Here is a 17,895-nt window from a genome sequence, read left to right on the forward strand (position 1 = left end):
TGTCATTTTGGTGCCGTAAATAGTAAGTATTTGTTGTGGTGGATGCCGCATGCTGAGGAAGGTGGCGTTAATACACCCAAAGTATTTGCTAACCGCCAAAAGAAAGTAGAAGAAGTGGAAAAAGAATACTAAGAAATAGAAAAAGAAGTAGTCATGGCAACTAATGCGTGGCATATGTCGTTAGTTTGCTGCCGCCTCTCATGGCAACAAACAAAGGTACTGTCTCGCCAGCTAGCTCGCTAGTTAGCATGCGGCATCGACTACTATTTACAGCCCCAAAAGGCGCAATAATTGACCATTGTTCTATCTTTGGCCATAATGCGACACATGATTCTAGTTAAGGTAAGCCATTATAACTAAAAAGAAAAGTTATTCTATCGTTAGAAGCGGAGGTTTCGAATCCAACCGGAGCTTGCTCGCTACCGTCAACACGATCAGTGAACAGGGATTTTCAGAGTCCGAGCTGTAATTTATTATACAACTTGCATAAGTCGCAGGACCAACCAAACTATGAAAAAGAAGTGTGACAAAAAAAAAACACGGTAATTTGATCAATAACGGTGAAGCTATACTACACAGAATTTCCTCAGGCTCCAATTGTATTCACCTGTTATTTAAGTTTGGTCTTCTGAGTCTGACGTCCGCAATGCGAGCCCGAGGGCACATCAGTTTCATTCGACAGCAGCAGGACGGTATAAAGCCAAAACAGCAGAATCCTGAGATTGATGAAAATGCATGGATTCATCCGCCTAATTCTTATTCCATTAAGCCGGCAATATTAATCGGAATATCGTGTTTAGACAAGTGGGGGCATAAAAAACAACGAGTGCAAAGAAATGTTTTGCTTTGAGTTCCACTTTATTCTTTTATGTGATGGTGGTAAATTGGAGTTAATCGTCACCATCAATCGCTCATGGGGTATATGCTTTGGATCACAAGCTGCTTCTTCCCTTTCCCATCATTTTCTCTCCTCGACCTTGGTTTCACCTGTTTAAAGAATGCACTTCCACCATATGGGAGGTTCATATTGAAACGTTTTCTGGCAAAGTCTAATCTCGGTGTCCTGTGTATGAGCGGTACAAGTGGTTTGCACCTGGTTGGTGTTTATTATATTTTTGGGGGTCGGGGCTTAACATCTTAAAGTCTCCACTTGGGTCAGATCTTATTTTCTTTGTTTCAAATCAATTGTGTTTGTGTAGGCTGCTGTATGCCACTCTCCAAATATCTCTGACCTAACTGTAGCCGTCCAAATGACCCACACTTCACCACCACACAGTGGAATCAGTCAGCCTGTTTTATGTCCACTCCCGTTGTGATGACTATACTGTCCAAATATGTATTCTTTCCCCACTCATTTGCTTTGAACATTGAAGTTTAATGTACAGTATGTTCATGTCCTCCCCTTACTCACGTAGGGTTTTCTCCATCCACGTTCTAAAAACTGACTACTAAACTGAAAACTAAAAACTAAAAAAAATGTTAGGTTACTAAACCGAACCTTTTGACAGGGGCTAGTTGTGGGTACTAATGCAAAGGACTACCACTTGGATAAACATATTTCTAAAATAACAAATTCACGAAAGATACATTTAATTATGTTATTATTAATAATCCATGATATGTGTCTATGTGAAGACACTGATCATGTTATTGATTTCTCATAATAATTATCCACAATGATTAAACAAGACCCTGGCCTGGACACATCAAGCTGATGGTCGGCTGTCGTCTTTTGTGTTTTTTGGGGAAACGATGCATTCAAGTCTGGGATCAATGGAATGTAACCACACCAAAAAACAAATCTGCCAAATATCAACTTAAAAAATGCCAAGAATGCGATTGTGATTTCGATTTTGACTTCTCATGATAACCAACACATTATAGTCGAAAAAAAATGCTAAATGTGCTGAACAACAGCGGTGTGTGTGTGTGTGTGTGTGTGTGTGTGTGTGTGTGTGTGTGTGTGTGTGTTTACGAAGTTCCTGCATTTTCCAAACACCTTGAATGCTCCTGTGTTGCAAGCGGCAAGCGTGTGACGAATGTCCTTCTGTCCTCCGTGAGTGTGCTTTCGGCTGTTTAATGACGCCCCAGTTGGAGGTTACTGTAAAAAAACAACGACAACAATATACCCATTGTATTTTCAAATACGCGACACAATCAGTTTTAGAAACATCGCCAATGCTAAAGTCAATGTAAGATCCCATTTACAGGCTAATAGAAAATTAGCATCAAGATACGGCAGTGAGAGTCCTTCAAATAATGATGATAATAACGCTGCAGTAATACAGACGGACAGGTAATAGAGCAGTAGTCAAATGTATTACTATTCGTAATGTGTGAAAAAAAGAGTTATATTATTAAAGTTTGCCACTTCTAGTTCTACTCTTTTTATCATTATGTATCTCCATGCGGGACTCATACTGCCCCTAAGAGGCCATGGCGAGCACAGCAGGAACAGCAGGTATTTAATTGTATTTATTGTTTACTATCGTTTGCTATTATGTTAACATTTTTTTATTTTACATTTTCATTTTACTTTTATAATTTAACTACCCTTTATTTTTTTTCTTTTTGCAAAATACATCACAATTAATCACATTTAATTGAATTCACTCTTATCCACCATCTTTCCCGAAATGGGTGAAAGGTCCTTCCAACTGGAATTTTTGCTTTCTCTCCTCCTTACTACAGACCGGATGTGTTGCAATCTCTCCCTCGCTTCCAAAACCGCCCTCCTTTTCTTTTTGATGACCCCGTCCACCCCTCCCACTCTTCCCTGTTCCCTCCAAAGTCCGTGTGTGGGCATGTCCCACCTTCAGATGGTTGCAGGCCTGGCTTCAAGGATGGACTGTGCGCTGCTGCTCCTGTCCCTCATGTGCACTCTGACTGCGAGCGTGACCCCGCAGCCTACTGCAGGTACAGTAAGCCGCGCATCATTTGCAAAAAAAAAAAAAAAAAAAGACATTTTGCTACAATGGCTGTCCATGCTGGAGACAGTTCAAAAGTTAAATAACACAAAATGTTAAGGTTCCTTTGGAAGTTCATTCTAATTGCACTCTACTGTAAAGATAGATTAAAATCTAATGATAAAGAATAAAACATATGAAGACCTTGTACAATATTCATACAAAGCACTCACTGTTGTATATACTGTCATTCATTATACAAGTATTTCACAATAGTATGTGTGCATTACACGTATGTACTGTACATTGTGTCTCCATGAAGAGTGTAGCATGTCATCGTGGCACACGTGTGCTTTGGTTTTACAAAAGAAAAAAAAAAAAAAATGTGATTGCATGTGTCTGGTATACAGTAGCACACACATGTTTTCATTCTTGGACAGCGATCCCATGCGGCTGTCCCCCCGTTTCCTGCCCTCTTCCTGCTCAAGTGTTGTTTGCGGGAAGGTTGGTTGGCATGTGACTAAAAACAAGGATTTGGCTGTGGGACATGTGATATGATGGATTATACAAAGCAAGAAAAATGAATGAAAATAGGGATAGGCTTTGGAAGTAAGAGCTAAAAGCTACTAACACATGTGATGCTGCTTCTCTGGATATTAAAAAAAAAAAAAAAAAAACCTCAAACACAAGCACCATCTGTTCATCTAAGCATACATCACACACACACACAAACACACAGACATATAAGATATATTTTAATCCATTATGAATTGTTAAGTGCCCTTGGTTCCCTAGAAGAGCGCTATTGAATAGAATTAATATGAATTATGAATTAAATTACATGAAATTCTTAATAAATAATTTATATATAAAATGATTATTTATTTTTTTAAAAGTTATTCTATTATTTTCATTATTATTATTGGGAGTGGGTGAGTACTGATACCAGGTTTCGGCCAATACCGGCCTTATTCCAAGGTATGGGGTACTTATGAAGGTTGCCGATACCAGCAACGATACTTAAGGTAAAAAAAAAAAAGTAAAAATAGTCCGTAATCGAGTAAGTCTCCCTTGTATTTGGTGCTGCACTGCGTCTGTTTGACACTTTGGTGAATCATCAAGTGTGTCAGAAAGACAGAAAGGTCACAATTAGCTGTCATTATGTTAATTGAAATGTTCTCTATTATAAGCACTAGTGGTATTTAAGAGTTAATACCCATACTGGTATCGGGCTGGAAAAAAAAAGTCGTATCGAATTTCCCAAATTCTTTGTTTTGCATTTAAATCAGGAGTGTGCAAACTTTGGTGCTCGAGCACCAACTTTTCTTTCTAAAATGGACACAAGTAGGAAAAAAAGAGTTTTAATGTGCGTGTGAAATAGTTTTTAATGATTCATTCTCAATTTTCATTTTATTATTTCTGATTTATTTTGTTAAAATGAATAATTATTCAAAGCATTAAAACAAAAAATAAAGTGTCTCTGAAATTGTTCACTGTACTAATGTTTATTATTTACAACGAATCAATTATTTAATCAGCTAAGTGATTGAATAATACTTAACAACATCCCAAATACATCAGAATTCACCAAATTCAGGAAAAAAAAAAAAAAAAAAGAAAGCTCCATCAATTCAACAAATATGACAGGGCTCTTTATAATTCAAATACTCAGTGGCTCCCCGGCCACACTTGCCCACCCCTGATCAAAGCACCCAAAAGGCAACCTGGGTGGCAAACATTTGGTCGGCCCACCCACCCGGGTTTGCTTTGTCTTCAAACACAACACAAAGCAGAAGGGGCCAACAAAATCTTATTGTGGACTTTGAAGTGTTTGCTGTTTTTACAAGGGGGGCACGAATGCAGCGGCAAAACAAAACACCAAATGTACGGAAATGTAACCGTGCGTGTGCGCGCAACAGAGCCGTGCCCGAAGAGACTCGTGGGGGACGAGAGAAGGAGGACGTGTCCCCGTCCGTGCAAAGCCGACCAAGACTGCGGCAGCAAGCGGCAGTGTCTGTGCGACGGACAGTGTGGGCTCAGCTGTGTGGCTCCAGGTAGCTTATTTCTATCTGTGTGTGTGTGTGTGCGCGTGCGCGCGCGTGCGTCCAGGCCCAGTTGTTATTGTGTTTACTCACAGCTGTGTCAACACACATGCGCCTGTGGTCGACTTGTAGTAGAATGATGACGAGAGAAAAGTGTGGGGAAGAAAAGGATTGGCTTGTGATCCAAAGCATACCACATCAGCAGGCAGTGTCATATGTGGGGCTGCTCACTGATTGTGATGATGATTGCTGAATGAAGATGACTTGAGAGGTGTAAAGGGTGCCTATGAGGTGCCATTTACGCCGAAAATTACATTTACCCTTTGTACCCACACAAAACTCTCACACATAGCCCAAAAAAAGTCCCGTTACTTATGAGATGGTTTTCATGTTCCCGTTTGAGTTTCTTTCACACCATAATTTTTGACTCTCATATAAGACAAAAACACTGTCACCTAGACAAAAAAAAAAAGGTGAACTGAAAAGATGATCTTTTTCCCCTTTGTTTTTTTTTTTGTTTATTTGGTTTTGTTTTGTGGGGGGCTGTTAGTGCCAGCATTTTTTTGGCATGTTGGAGAGAGTTTTTGGGTGAATGTGAGAGACCGTTTGATGAGCATGAGAATTTTTTCGGGCAAAGTGTGAAAAATTTGGTCGTTTTTTTCAGTGAATGGTAGAGTTTTTTGGCGCGCGTGAACGTGTTTGTTGGTATGTGTGAGAGTTTCCTAGTGAAGGTGCGAGTGAGGTTGTAACTACATTTATTTACATCCTACAGTTAACACATTTTATCGGGCATTAGAGAATGACTTGAGAGGTGGTAAGTTGTTTTTATGTGAGAGTCTTTGACTTTTTTGTTGTGTGTGAGAGTTTTTTTGGTGTGTGGGTGAAGTATTTAGTTCACATAATCTAAGGGGAGATATTAGACTAAATCAGTGATTCTGATCGTAAATCGTCTGCCTCCCCCCTCCCCCCTTGTTTGTTGCCCCCCCACCAGGTCGCGCTTGTCCTTGGCCGCTGCCCCCCCGAGAGGACGCCGCGGCGCGCCTGCTCTCCCCCACTCACTCCTTCTCCGCCCTCCTGGAAGTGCGATGCAAGCCGGGCTTTGCCTTACCCAGCGGCCTGGATGTCACCATTCGTCGTTGCCAAGGCGACCGTCAGTGGAGTGGGGACGAGCCCATCTGCACAGGTGCGTGACGAGTTGTACTGTCATCTACAAGTATTTCACCCCCGCAGGGCCCTTGCACAGGTGAAGGGGTGGGAGAGTATTAATCATGATCACTATTTCCGTCGCCACGATTCAATGAAGCAGTTGGTCAACGATATCAACGTTTAAAATGTGGGCTTTGCTGTGTATCTATTCGAACGCTTTCTCATACACTAGTAAGACAACCACCAGGGGGCGAGCACATGGTTAAGTCTTCATTTAAACTGCCGAAATAACAAGCGAGCGCGCCCTGCCGATGCACGGCACGAGAAAGTAGAGCAAAAATTGGAGATGATGAGTTGTACTTGGACTTGTTTCGGATATTAACGGCATATTTCTTCAGTTAGCCCTTGGTAAATTGTTTTTATGATCAATTTTGTCATTAAAGCGGAAATCAACGCAAACACATTTTTTTTTCAAGAATAGGTTCCCAGCAGGCCCGCTAGTTGAAACACGGCATTATGATTAATATTGCGTTTGTGGAATATGAGTTAAGTGGCAAAATCCACCCGTTTTTAGCCATCTCAGGGGCGGCCATCTTGTCACCTCTGTCGACTGAAAATGACATCTCAACTGCTCAGAGCTCAGGTAACGACCAATCACGGCTCAGCTTCAGAAAACAGGTCAGCCGTGATTTGGTCGTTACCTGAGCCCTCAGCAACCGTGATGTCATTTTCAGGTGACAAAAATTACAAAATGGCCGCCCCCAAAAATGACTAAAAACAGGTGGATTAACACTTATTCCACAAACGCCTTATTTATCAGAATGCCTTGTTTCAACTAGCGGGCTTGCATAGAACATATTCTTGACTTCCCCTTTAATTGTGTTTTTGTTGTTTGGATTGCATTAAAGTGGAATTCAACCCAAACATATTTTTGTTTCAAGAGTATGTTTTATGCACGCCCACTAGTTGAAACATGGCATTCTGATTAATATTGCGTTAATGGTAACCCGTTCATTTTAAAGTTTTATTTTCAGCTAAAAACGGTTTACATATTGTTTGTTGAGAAAGAGTAAAAATACATATTTTCCTTCACATGACGAATAATTGTGATTACTAATAATCGTGATTGACAGTCACCCACTAGGCCACGGCAGTTTGTTGTTTTCATCTTTTATTACGTTTTATTATGATTGTACAAAGTTCTTTATTTAAAAATACCAGGAAGCATTCAGTAATACCAGCCAGTCATGGTTTTTTTTTTTTTTCATTTTTTCTTTTCATCCGAGCAGAAGTGCGTGCATGTGTCCGAAGATTGAAGGTAGCTCTCGTGTTGTGTTGGCGTGTTGGTGTGTTGGTTGACAAAATAGAGAGACATACTCAAGAATGAAGGCCATTGTGTTTGACTGGCCTCGTTGTCGCCATAGCGACCACAGCTGCGCTGCTGGAAAAATATTTTGCAGTCAGCCTTGTACCTTTAGTGTAAACATGTACACTTGCACAACCTAATAATGAGCCGCAATACAAGAGCTCTTTTATTTGAAAGAGAATGCTGCTCACTTTTGATTGACACCATTCTTGGTATTCATATAACAATAACGGGCAAATTATTCAAACCATCAATACTCACTAAGGGACAGTACTGATACCAGGTATCGTATCAGGCTGATACTGGACTTATTTCAAGGTATCAGGTACTCATTAAGGCTGTCGACACCAGCCACCGATAGTTAAAGGTGGAGTCAAACCAAACATTTTTTTCAAGAATATGTTCTATGCAGGCCCAGTTGTTGAAACATTTTGATTAATATTGCGTTTGTGGAATATGAGTTAAGCAGCAAAATCCACCCGTTTTTAGCCAGCTCAGGGGGCGGCCATTTTGTCACTTCTGTCGACTGAAAATGACATCAGCTCAGATAACGACCAATCATGGCTCAACTTCAGATAACAGGTGAGCTGTGATTACTCATTACCTGAGCCTTAAGCAACTGTCCTTTTCAGTCGACAGAAGTGACAAAATGGCCGCCACCAGAGATGGCCAAAAACAGGTGGATTAACTCTTATCCCACAAATGCAATATTTATCAGGATGCCTTGTTTCAACTAGTGGGCTTGCAGAGAACATATTCGTGAAAAAAATGTGTTTGGGTTGACTTCCAATTCAAGGACAAAAATCGGACATAAATCCTCCTTGCCAGTAGGTGGTGCTACACTGCGTCGGTTTGACACAAAGATGAATCAGCGTGCGTCAGAAAGAAAGGTATTTTTTCTTCGCCGTTGCCACAGTTACCTTGAAAAAATAAGGTATTTACGTTACTGATTGCTTTTAAAAGTTACTGATTACTTTTTTTAAAAGCGACAACCCCGCTTAATCTAAAAATGACAATTGGTTTTGCCAATACTGTTTGGCAAAAAAAGGATAACGTTTTCATTAAAAAAACTCTGAATTTCGGTTTCCGCTCTCAGCAGACAGCGTGCGGCTGAGTTGAAATTAATCAGGTGTCAGTCTGAAAAAAAAGTGGACTGGAACATCCCTAATCAGTACGATACAAAAACACAAATTAGTTTTGCTCTGACCACCCAATCAGAGGACAGACAGACGATGACGTCATCAAGGGCCAGCTGGACTTTCAACTCTGATTGGTTAAAGAAACAGTCCCGTTGCTAATATGCAGCAGCTCCAGTCACATGTGCCAGCAGCACTGATTCTGAAGGTCCTGGGCAGATTACACTGGCACGGCAACACAAAAAGGATGAAATCCGATTGGACAAAAAAATCTTGACGTCCACATAAAATTGTATTGTATTGCAGTCAGCAATATATATTTTTTTATATATTTTGAAGAAGGGGGGCAGACAAAACCAACGCCAGCACAGGGAAAACATCCAAACACCACACAAAGAGGGTCCAAGTTGAGATTCAAACCCAAAACTATTTGCCTGCGAGGCAGATGCACGAACCCCCTACTGCGCCGTGTCGCCTTGAATGGGTGTTCTTCCAAATATGTAACACGTATTAATGTCGAATTCACAAATCAAATCCCACTACGCACGTGCACTTCCTCGCAGCATAAACGCCTTCCAAACCGCGACGCTTATTTCTCTTGTCAGCCTGCCAGCTCTCATAAGAAAAAGACACTTTAAAAGGTCCCGATGCATTGCAAGCACGCACACGCTCGGGTCTTTGCGAGCCATCGGAAGGCCGTGAAATGTGAAATGAGGATACCGTTGTCAGCTCTGTGTTTTGTGCTGAGTATCGCCCTGCTGCTGAGAGACGGCCAGAAGGTAGGTGGATTTTTTTAAACGTGTGAGAGCGCCGCTTTGCAACTGCGCGCGCGTGTGCGTGTGTGTGTTGGAGCTCCTTCATGCCTGCTGAGAGGCTGTGGGCGGCCGATCACTGTCGAAGTGGCGCACAGAAATGCGAGTGTAGATGTGTGTGTATTGTGGCGAGGGGGTTCATTTTGTGTGTGTGTGTGTGTGTGTGTGTGCGCGCTTTGTGTGTGTGTGTGTGTGTGTGTGTGTGGGCGGCCCATCACAGTCCACAGAGTCAACGAGGGAGGGAGAGAGAGAGAGAGAGAGAGAGCTGTGCTGGTCTTGCTGCTTGAGGCCTTTCTCTTCCCCGCTCTCCTCTCATCTCCTTCTCCCTCTCATCCTCTTCCATGCGAGAGGCCTCTGATCAGGGCTCGCTCTACAATGGCAGCCAAAGGCAGCGTTGAGGCGGGGGGGGGGGTGCTCGGGGGTGTTGAGTTTGAGGAAAATGCCTTTTCAAAACAGTGGTGGGGAGTGCAAATATACTATACGTATATTTCTGGTTTTCAGACTGAAGTGAATTGTTTGAGGCGGAATCGTCCTGGCAATTCCGTTGTCAGAATAAAGATGGAGAATAATGGGGAAACGTCGGAACACAGCCGTCTTTGATTGACATACATGCCCATCAATCTTCTCTTTGTATTTTCTAAGTAACCCCAGCAGGTCACTAACCTATAACCTGCAAATGCCTGACTTACACGAGCTAATGCTTCAATAGTCCCGGTGCCGTATTGTCTGGTACAAGGCTACTGAAAGGCCAGTTTATCAATTTAAGCTATAGCTTAAATTTTAGTTAGAAGATGGCTAGTACCATTTTTAAACAAGTACAGTACACCGCTAATATGTACATTTCCAGACACTACAGTAGTTGAGCATTTACTTTTTAGAGAACATTTGAATTTTACTTCGGGCTAGCTAGCTACTATGTTGTCTTGTGCTAGCCTTCAAAAACAGTCAAATCTGGGGGAAAAAAAACACATCCAAGTTGTGTGTGTGTTTTTAGCTCATTAGCTAATTTAGTATTAGTTTGATACTTACATCACAACGTTAGCAAAGCAAAGGGAACATGTTGTTTTGATAGCATTAACGTTGAGCCAGTGCTAGCTAGTTCTTAGCAATGTGACATTTCTTTCCCTGTCTGTCAAAGTGCTGCTTGTGCCTTTTTAAAAAAAATTTTTTTTACACAAGTATCTGTACTTGTACTTAAATACAGTACATAATGTCAGTACTTTAGCCACCTCTGACTAAATAATGTCCTTTATTCTCGGTGCATTGATGCAACAGTTGATGCATAATGTATCTTAAAAAAAAAAAAAGACTGAGATTACACACCTGCTTCATTGCACTTTGGTGCCGCAGCGTGTGTGGGAGGCAGCACCAGTGTACTGAGCTCCAGGCTCTCATCCACAGCCAGCCACCCTCACCCATAGGTGCCTTTACATTCGTTCAGCAAAAGATAGCCCCCCCCCCCCCCCCCCCAGGCAAGCCCGGCGTTTGATGGCGCTCCCCATGAGCAACCTGCGCGGGCTCTTGATATTTTTATTTGCACTCGAAACTTTTTCCCGAGCCAACAGCCCGAGCTGTTATACAATGACGCTGTTGTGGAGAAGGTGCTCTAATGCGTTACCTAAGAACGGCGACGGCAGCTTAAACTGAACAAGACCCTCCATTAATGCGTGACCGTTGACCTCGCTTCTTGTCCATCGGGCGTACTTGAAGTGCTTCAGCGACATCCACATTGAAAGCCCTGCAAGCTTTTTAGCACTAAAGTCACACATATTGTACGCCACATTATGTCCCCGGCTGTCATTTTTTCGAAGTAGTGTGGTTAATTTCTATATTTGGGACGTCACTGTCAGGTCGTTCTGACGGCTGTTGTTCAGTAGTTATGTCATAAAAATTCTGTTCTATTGTGTTCTATACTTTTCTATTCTGTGTTTGGGGATATGTGAATATTTTTTATTGGGCGAGCTTGACATGGTATTATTAGTATTAAAACCTATGTTTCTCCAACTTTTTACACCAAGTACCACCTCAAATAATACTTATCTCTTCGAGTACTACGGGATATTTAGTACGATTGTCATCCACTGTAACATTAAATACAGTCTGAACATTAACACTGTGCTTAAAAATGGACATAAGGACATAAAAAAAAATGTGCTTTTAAAATGTATTGCACATAAAGATGAATCGTAGATAAATGTTTAAAATATGTAGATTTTCACAAGATTAAATGAAAATGTGTTGAACTTCAAAGTTAAATATAACTGATCTGTACTTAGGCAGTGATTTTCTTTTATGGACCACTAGAGGGAGCCTTTGTACCACAAGTGACACCCATTTTGCTATTTGCTGTCTGTATACAGTGGACATCTGTACACTTGCGGGTGAGCACCTGATTTCTCCGAATTTTTTTTTTTTTTTTTCAAAAATTATTTTTAATATTTTTTTCTAATGTTTTTTTTTTTCCTTTTGTTTTTTTGTGTGTGCGCTATTTCCACCCCATTTTACCAGGGCTGAAAGTGTATATTGAATGTTCATCAGCCTTTTTTTGAACATTTTTTTTTTTGGGGGGGGGGGTTCAAATGTATTTATTTATTTATTCTCTTATGCATTTCAATGGTCATCAATTATTGGCAGATTTTTTTCTATTTGTGGGATGGCCCAGTCCAGATCAACTGTACATCCTGCCTGGCAAAATAATAAAAATAAAGTTTCGGTGCCCCACTGAAATGATGCCGTCGATTTGGGGTGGTGCTGCACGGGGCCTCTACCCCATCATCCCCTCCCTTTGCACACCACTGGATGCAGAGCAGTTACAAGTACAACCACTCGAATAACACATTGAAAAAAAAATATCGTTTTAAATAGGTGAAAGGATTTTCAATATTTCATCTAGTTTCCTAATATCAGAGGCAGCTCTCTGGGGAATAGAGTAAAGTTACAAATACAACCGCAATAGTAACCTAGTTAATCAAAAGTGAGCATTATTATCCATTAAAAAAATTCTTATTAAAATATAGGCCTCACAGTCATGTTCGATGAACTGTCGGCTTTAAACGAGTGAATTGTATTTCCAGAATCTGCTCTCCCTGAGCCTACCGCATCCTCCCCGACGTGCCTCCTTCCTCGGGAGGTGACGAGCACCTTCGCCATCGAGGGCGCCGCCACCGTGGGGACGGCCATCCGCTACAGCTGCCTGTCAGGGTGAGTGAGCTCGGGCGGGGGGAGGGTGGATGGGTGGTGGAGGGTAAGAGGAGCGAGGGGGGTCAGGCTGTGAGTTTGTGTGTAGGCTGCAGCTGCATGTGAACCTGAAGTGGTACGGAGGTGGATGTGGAGGAAGTGACAGAGCGTGAAGAAAAAGCAGAAGAAGAAGGAGGGAAGAGGTGTTGGAGAGCGAGGGGGTTGATGGCTGATGAATGGCAGTAATGCAGTTTGGGGGGGGGGGGGGGGGTTGATGTATTGTAGTCAGAGCCAGCTCAAGGCATAAGAGGACTGAGCGCCCGCGACCACTATGAAGCCCCCAGCGGCAGAGAAACATTACAAATATTTGGGTTAACGTCGTTTATTTGTATGGTAGCAATAAACTCAACTCACTTCACAGCAAGCAGCAGTGTGGACGATAGTAAACACTGTGTATTCAAACCAACCACAAAACGTTGCCATAAAGTCCTCCAGCTCAATGCCAACACATCATGGGAAACGCTCTAGATGAGTCTTTAAGTGACAGATATTTGAACGCCACGCTGGAGAAGCTCATGTGAGATAAGATAACTTTTAGTAGTTCTTATCTTAAACAGATAATAAAACACTCATAGGCATATATTTTTATCCTCTGCGAAGTACCAGTCATATTACTGTGGCTTACGGGGCCGTTTAGACCATGATGTATGTACACCCGTATTATACTGCCCCCAGGTGGCCAAGGTGCGCACGCTAAAAGGAACAGCACAATGTCCACTGAGTTGAAGAAAAAAATGTGGCAAAACATGTTCAATTCTTTAATTTCTATTATTTATGTCTCATTACCGTATTTTTTAATAGAGGGCAATATTATGCTCTATTTTTCTTCCTTCTAAAAAAACGTAAGAAAAGTGTTTTTGTTGTTTTGACTGGAATGGATGAAAGAGGATTCACAAGTGTTTTGGGTTAAAAGTGTGGTCACGGAATAAATTAAACTTGTATCTCAAGGTACCCCTGTAGTTTTATGAACTAATTGCAGGACGGAGACCCACTCTTCAAAAGTTTATGACTGCCTCCACAAGATGGCGGCAAAGCAATACTTTTCTTTTCGACAGAGCTGTGGTCTGCGTTAATGGTGCTCCTACCCTCATTTTAATATAGACACAAGATGACGCCAAAGCACTACGTTTATATTAGACAGGGCTTTGGCCTGAGCACAAAAACAGCAAACACGAAATGTACATATTTGTTCATGAATTTGAATTCCTCAAATGGAAATCCAACAATGTCTGATCAAAAATCAGTTTTATTGTCAGATATAGGGGGGGCCCAAAGTCAAATTTCGCTTGGGGCCCCATGGTGATGCGAGCCAGCTAATTCTCTCCCTCCATTGAGCAAAACGGGTCATGATTACAGGCTTGTGTTGAATGGACTCCCTTCCACACTGACTCATCCACAGCAGCAAGATGAGTGGAGATGTGAGCCAGACAGAAATGAAAGGGATGTGGCAGAAAAGGAATCATTCACACCTTTTTTATTTTTTTTTTTCCCTTCTCATCGGCGTTTGTTTCTTCCCCTCCGTGCAGAGGAGCATCTTTCGCCGTCTCTAATGTCACATGTCACTCACGAGCCATCTGCCCGCCACTCTCTTTTATTCCTACACAGGGCCGACATAGTTGGAAGCAGTGAGAATTACTGTCAGGAGAATCAAACCTGGCAGTATCCGCACCCCATCTGTAAAAGTAAGTGAGCAATCCATGCGCACACCTGCAATGTTTGTTTTGTTTTCACCTTTATTTCCTCACCCCCCCGCGCACGACAAAATGAGTTGATCATGAAGGCAGTGTATCTGGAAAGTCAGATATATTTTCAACATAATTTCCAAACATCACGCATGCTCCAAGAAGTAGTCAGTTTCACAGTGCTTTACTGCTATCTAGTGGTGGAATGTGACATGGCACTCATTATACTTCATAGTGCATAATCTAATTTTACAAATTTAATACATACATAATAATAATACATAATAATGCTTACTTTTGATTGACAATGTGACAAATGTTTTTTATTTATTTATTATTGTTTATTATTGTGTCATTAATTTCTAATATTGTATTCTTCAGTCTCTTTAGAAAACGTTTTTTTTTTTGTGGCAAATTTCTTAGCTAAGAGAAACATCATGAAAATGAAGAGCACAGGGAATAAATTAATACATTTTGATGGAATGAATCCTGAATTTTGGTTGATAATGTTGGTGACCGCCCACTAGCAACTACATAAAATGTCTTTGTATGCACGGGTCAGAGGTGTACTGCGAACCTCCTCGTAAGGTGGCGCAGGGCTACGTGGTGGCCGTCCAGAAAACCGAGTACGAGGTGGGCTTTGACATCCATTACCTCTGTAAGAAAAACTTCCGCCTGGACGGACCCCAGAAGGTCACCTGTTTGTCTAACGGCAGCTGGAGCGCGGCGCCCCCGTCCTGCAGAGGTGAGCGACTCTCTGATGTGTGATGAGGTGATGGCATCAATATGGGCCACAGCATTATGCAACATGATACAAAATTAAACTGCTCACAATGACCAATCACGGCTGAGCTGTTCTCTGAATCTGAGCCGTGATTGGTCGTTGTGAGCAGTTGTGATGTCATTTTCAGTCGACGGAAAACAAAATGGCCGCCCCCAGAGATGGCTAAAAACGAGTGGATTAACACTTACTCCGCAAAGGCAAAATTAATCAACTAGTGGGCCTACTGGGAACATATTCTTGAAAAAAATATGTTTGGGTTGACTTCCGCTTTTACTCATATTCCACAAACGCAATATTAATCAGAATGCCTTGTTTCAACTTGTGGGCCTGCTGGGAACATATTCTTGAAAAAAAAATGTGATTGGGTTGATTTCCCCTCTAAGCTACTTTTTATTTATTTACTTTGCTTTTAAATGTCTTCACCTCTTTTGTTTGTAAATGCTTTTGAATTTTTAAGTATGTGAAGCACATTGAGTTGTGAAGGACCTTGTGTATGAAATGCTGCCAAAACGTACATCGCCAAAATATGAGAAAAAGCTCCCAGTGCTGAGGTACAGTTCCACAATGACAATAATAATCATATTTAGTAGCTTTCGAAAAAAATAAATGACATCTGTGATGAAGTCAGTTACGTCCTCTTGCACTGGCTACTCTTGAGATTGTGCGGGTGTATGTTTGCGCGGCTGGCAAAGTTGGGTAACCCCCCCCCCAAAAAATGTCTGCTTTTCCCAGCTCGCTGCCTCGTCCCCGCCGAGAGGAGCCGCGTGATGATTGACGGCGTGAAGCGTTGGCCTTTTGACATCACCGACGCGATGGTCCCTCACGGAGAGAACGTGACGTTCTTCTGCAAACACCCTCACAAGCAGTGCGGCTTCGGCGCCGCGCGGACGTGCTTCGACGGCGAGCTGCAGCCGCCGGCCTGCTACCTCGGTAAGGCCGTCGGCCGTGCACCGCGCACGCTCGCTCCTTCTCGCCCGGCGTCCGGTTGTGGGCGGTGGACGGCTGCCGTGATATTTTATGAGCCTGTGTTTGATTTGCAGAGCCCACATGGCTGCAGTTTAAACTCTTCCCTCACCGGCTCGTCTCCGAGATTGAAGCGTGCGACGACGCCGAGACCTTCTGACCTCGTAGTGTTACTCGCGACGCACTGTAACGCCGTGAACGCCTCCTGTTCAAACTGCCTGATCTGTGCCTCCTGGTGCGTGGTTTGAACCCTGTTCTGACCATTTGCACCCCTCTCCTCCATAGGGGAAGTTTGCAATTAAGAAAAAAAAAAAAAAATACTCTTTGTAACGTTTGTTAAAACAGTCATTATGTTTTGACAGCAGTACGTGTTTAATATGAGCTGTGAGAAATAAGCCACGAGTTTCGTCAGAGATAGTACATCAAATTAGAGCACAGGGGTAACACTCCGGTCCTCGAGGGCCGCTATCCTGCATGTTTTAGATGTTTCCCTCCTCCCAACACAAAGGATTCAAATGATCAGGATGGTTGTCAGGCTCAGCTGATCATTTGATCAGGTGTCTTGGAGGAGGGAAACATCTAAAACATGCAGGATAGTGGCCCTCGAGGACCGGAGTGTGACATCTGTGGATTAGAGGCTTAAGATGGGGCCAGAGAAGTTTTTTTTTTTTTTAACAGATGATTTTCATCATGTATTAATGTCAAGTCATAATCACTGTCTGAATAAATATGACAAAAAGCTTTTTTTTTTTTTTAATTGCAAACTCCCCCTATTGTGCAGGTACACTCAACCTCTACATGAATGATCCTGCAATATATTGTAAATAGCGATCACCGGGCCTCCATGGTCATGCATACACACAGTGGATATTTCATTAGGTACACCAGACAACCTAAAAATAGAAGATTCGGCCTTCACAAGACAGGCAATGCAATTTGTATAGCACCAGCCATACTCGAGGCAAATCCATAGTGTGTTGTCTTGTGTTCCCAGAACCAAGTGAAGCAGCATTTAGTCTGCCACTCACCTGTGGAGTGCTTTGGCGCCATCTTGTGGCATCTTGGTGCGAAGGAACTATGTAGAAGTAAGGGGAGGAGCTTCTATTAGGTAGGCTAAAGATCCATCTCAAATAAAAGTAGTGCCGTGGTGCCATTTCATGGCATCTTGTTGTCAGAGAACTATGTTGAAATGAGGGGAGGAGTTTCTTTGAGACATGCCAAACCAGACGAACAAACGTGGTCTATACCAAATGAAGTGTCCACTGAGCACTGCACTAGACGACATTTCACACATTCTTTGCTAGCTACAGTGCAGCTCCTGTATGTGATCTTTTTTCTTCTCCTTCTCTGCTTGACGTGACGCACCAAGTCTAGAGGCTTGTGAGTTTTTTAGTGATTGGAGTGATTTGAAATAAAATCGACACAGATTAACATTGGCTCCAGTCTCATTTTTTTTCTGACCGGAGTGAGCGCTTTTTTTGTTGTTGTTGTTGTTTTTTTACCATAAATATTGAGTCCGAACCGCTCCACCCCACTTTTGCTTCCTGACTTTTAAGACAGACAATCTACGACATAATCCATGCAGATAAGTACAGGTAGTGTGACTCCATACTTGAGCTGGATGTCATCAGACTTGATTAAAGCGTCTCCATCCTCTCCAGTGGTCGTGGGGAGCCTGCGGGATGCAGGTTCCACAGCAGCCTAAATGCCTAATAGGCTGAGCATGGCCGCTGCTCGGACCCGGTAGGCTGCTCCGCCATAGCAACTCCCCCTGACCCCTCCCTCGCCGAGCCCCAGCCAGTATCACCCTGCACACAGCTC

The 17,895-nt window shown here is 42.4% G+C and overlaps 1 protein-coding gene across 8 annotated transcripts; it reads left to right on the top strand.

The window, feature by feature from the left end:
• Positions 1 to 47: 47 nt before the first annotated feature.
• On the top strand, positions 48 to 17,505 carry ntd5 (ntl-dependent gene 5). 8 transcript variants are annotated; one of them, XM_086038908.1, is made up of 11 exons: positions 48 to 342; positions 2,432 to 2,461; positions 2,692 to 2,916; positions 4,826 to 4,960; positions 5,940 to 6,131; positions 12,483 to 12,609; positions 14,251 to 14,327; positions 14,890 to 15,072; positions 15,844 to 16,041; positions 16,152 to 16,633; positions 16,667 to 17,505. In XM_086038908.1, the coding sequence occupies exons 2-10, from the start codon at positions 2,437 to 2,439 to the stop codon at positions 16,232 to 16,234; spliced, it is 1,245 nt and encodes a 414-aa protein (XP_085895034.1). In that variant the 5' UTR covers positions 48 to 342; positions 2,432 to 2,436; the 3' UTR covers positions 16,235 to 16,633; positions 16,667 to 17,505. The 8 variants fall into 8 exon arrangements, with proteins under 8 accessions (XP_085895034.1, XP_085895035.1, XP_085895036.1 ...); XM_086038909.1 differs by having other exon boundaries at positions 48 to 341; positions 2,412 to 2,461; XM_086038906.1 differs by lacking the exon at positions 48 to 342 and adding an exon at positions 2,006 to 2,056.
• Positions 17,506 to 17,895: the final 390 nt, after the last annotated feature.

The sequence above is a fragment of the Filicampus tigris genome, chromosome 8 (genome assembly GCF_054856515.1).
Source record: "Filicampus tigris isolate MCC_2025a chromosome 8, RoL_Ftig_1.0, whole genome shotgun sequence".
Classification (NCBI taxonomy): Eukaryota; Metazoa; Chordata; class Actinopteri; order Syngnathiformes; family Syngnathidae; genus Filicampus; species Filicampus tigris.

What these genes read in the sequence shown, in the direction of transcription:
- ntd5 (XM_086038907.1), top strand. Translation starts at nt 2,637, where the DNA reads ATGGGTGAAAGGTCCTTCCAACTGGAATTTTTGCTTTCTCTCCTCCTT. An exon ending in GACCCCGCAGCCTACTGCAG is followed by an intron (nt 2,917 to 4,825) that starts GTACAGTAAGCC and finishes TGCGCGCAACAG; the next exon opens with AGCCGTGCCCGAAGAGACTC. An exon ending in TCCGCACCCCATCTGTAAAA is followed by an intron (nt 14,328 to 14,889) that starts GTAAGTGAGCAA and finishes TGCACGGGTCAG; the next exon opens with AGGTGTACTGCGAACCTCCT.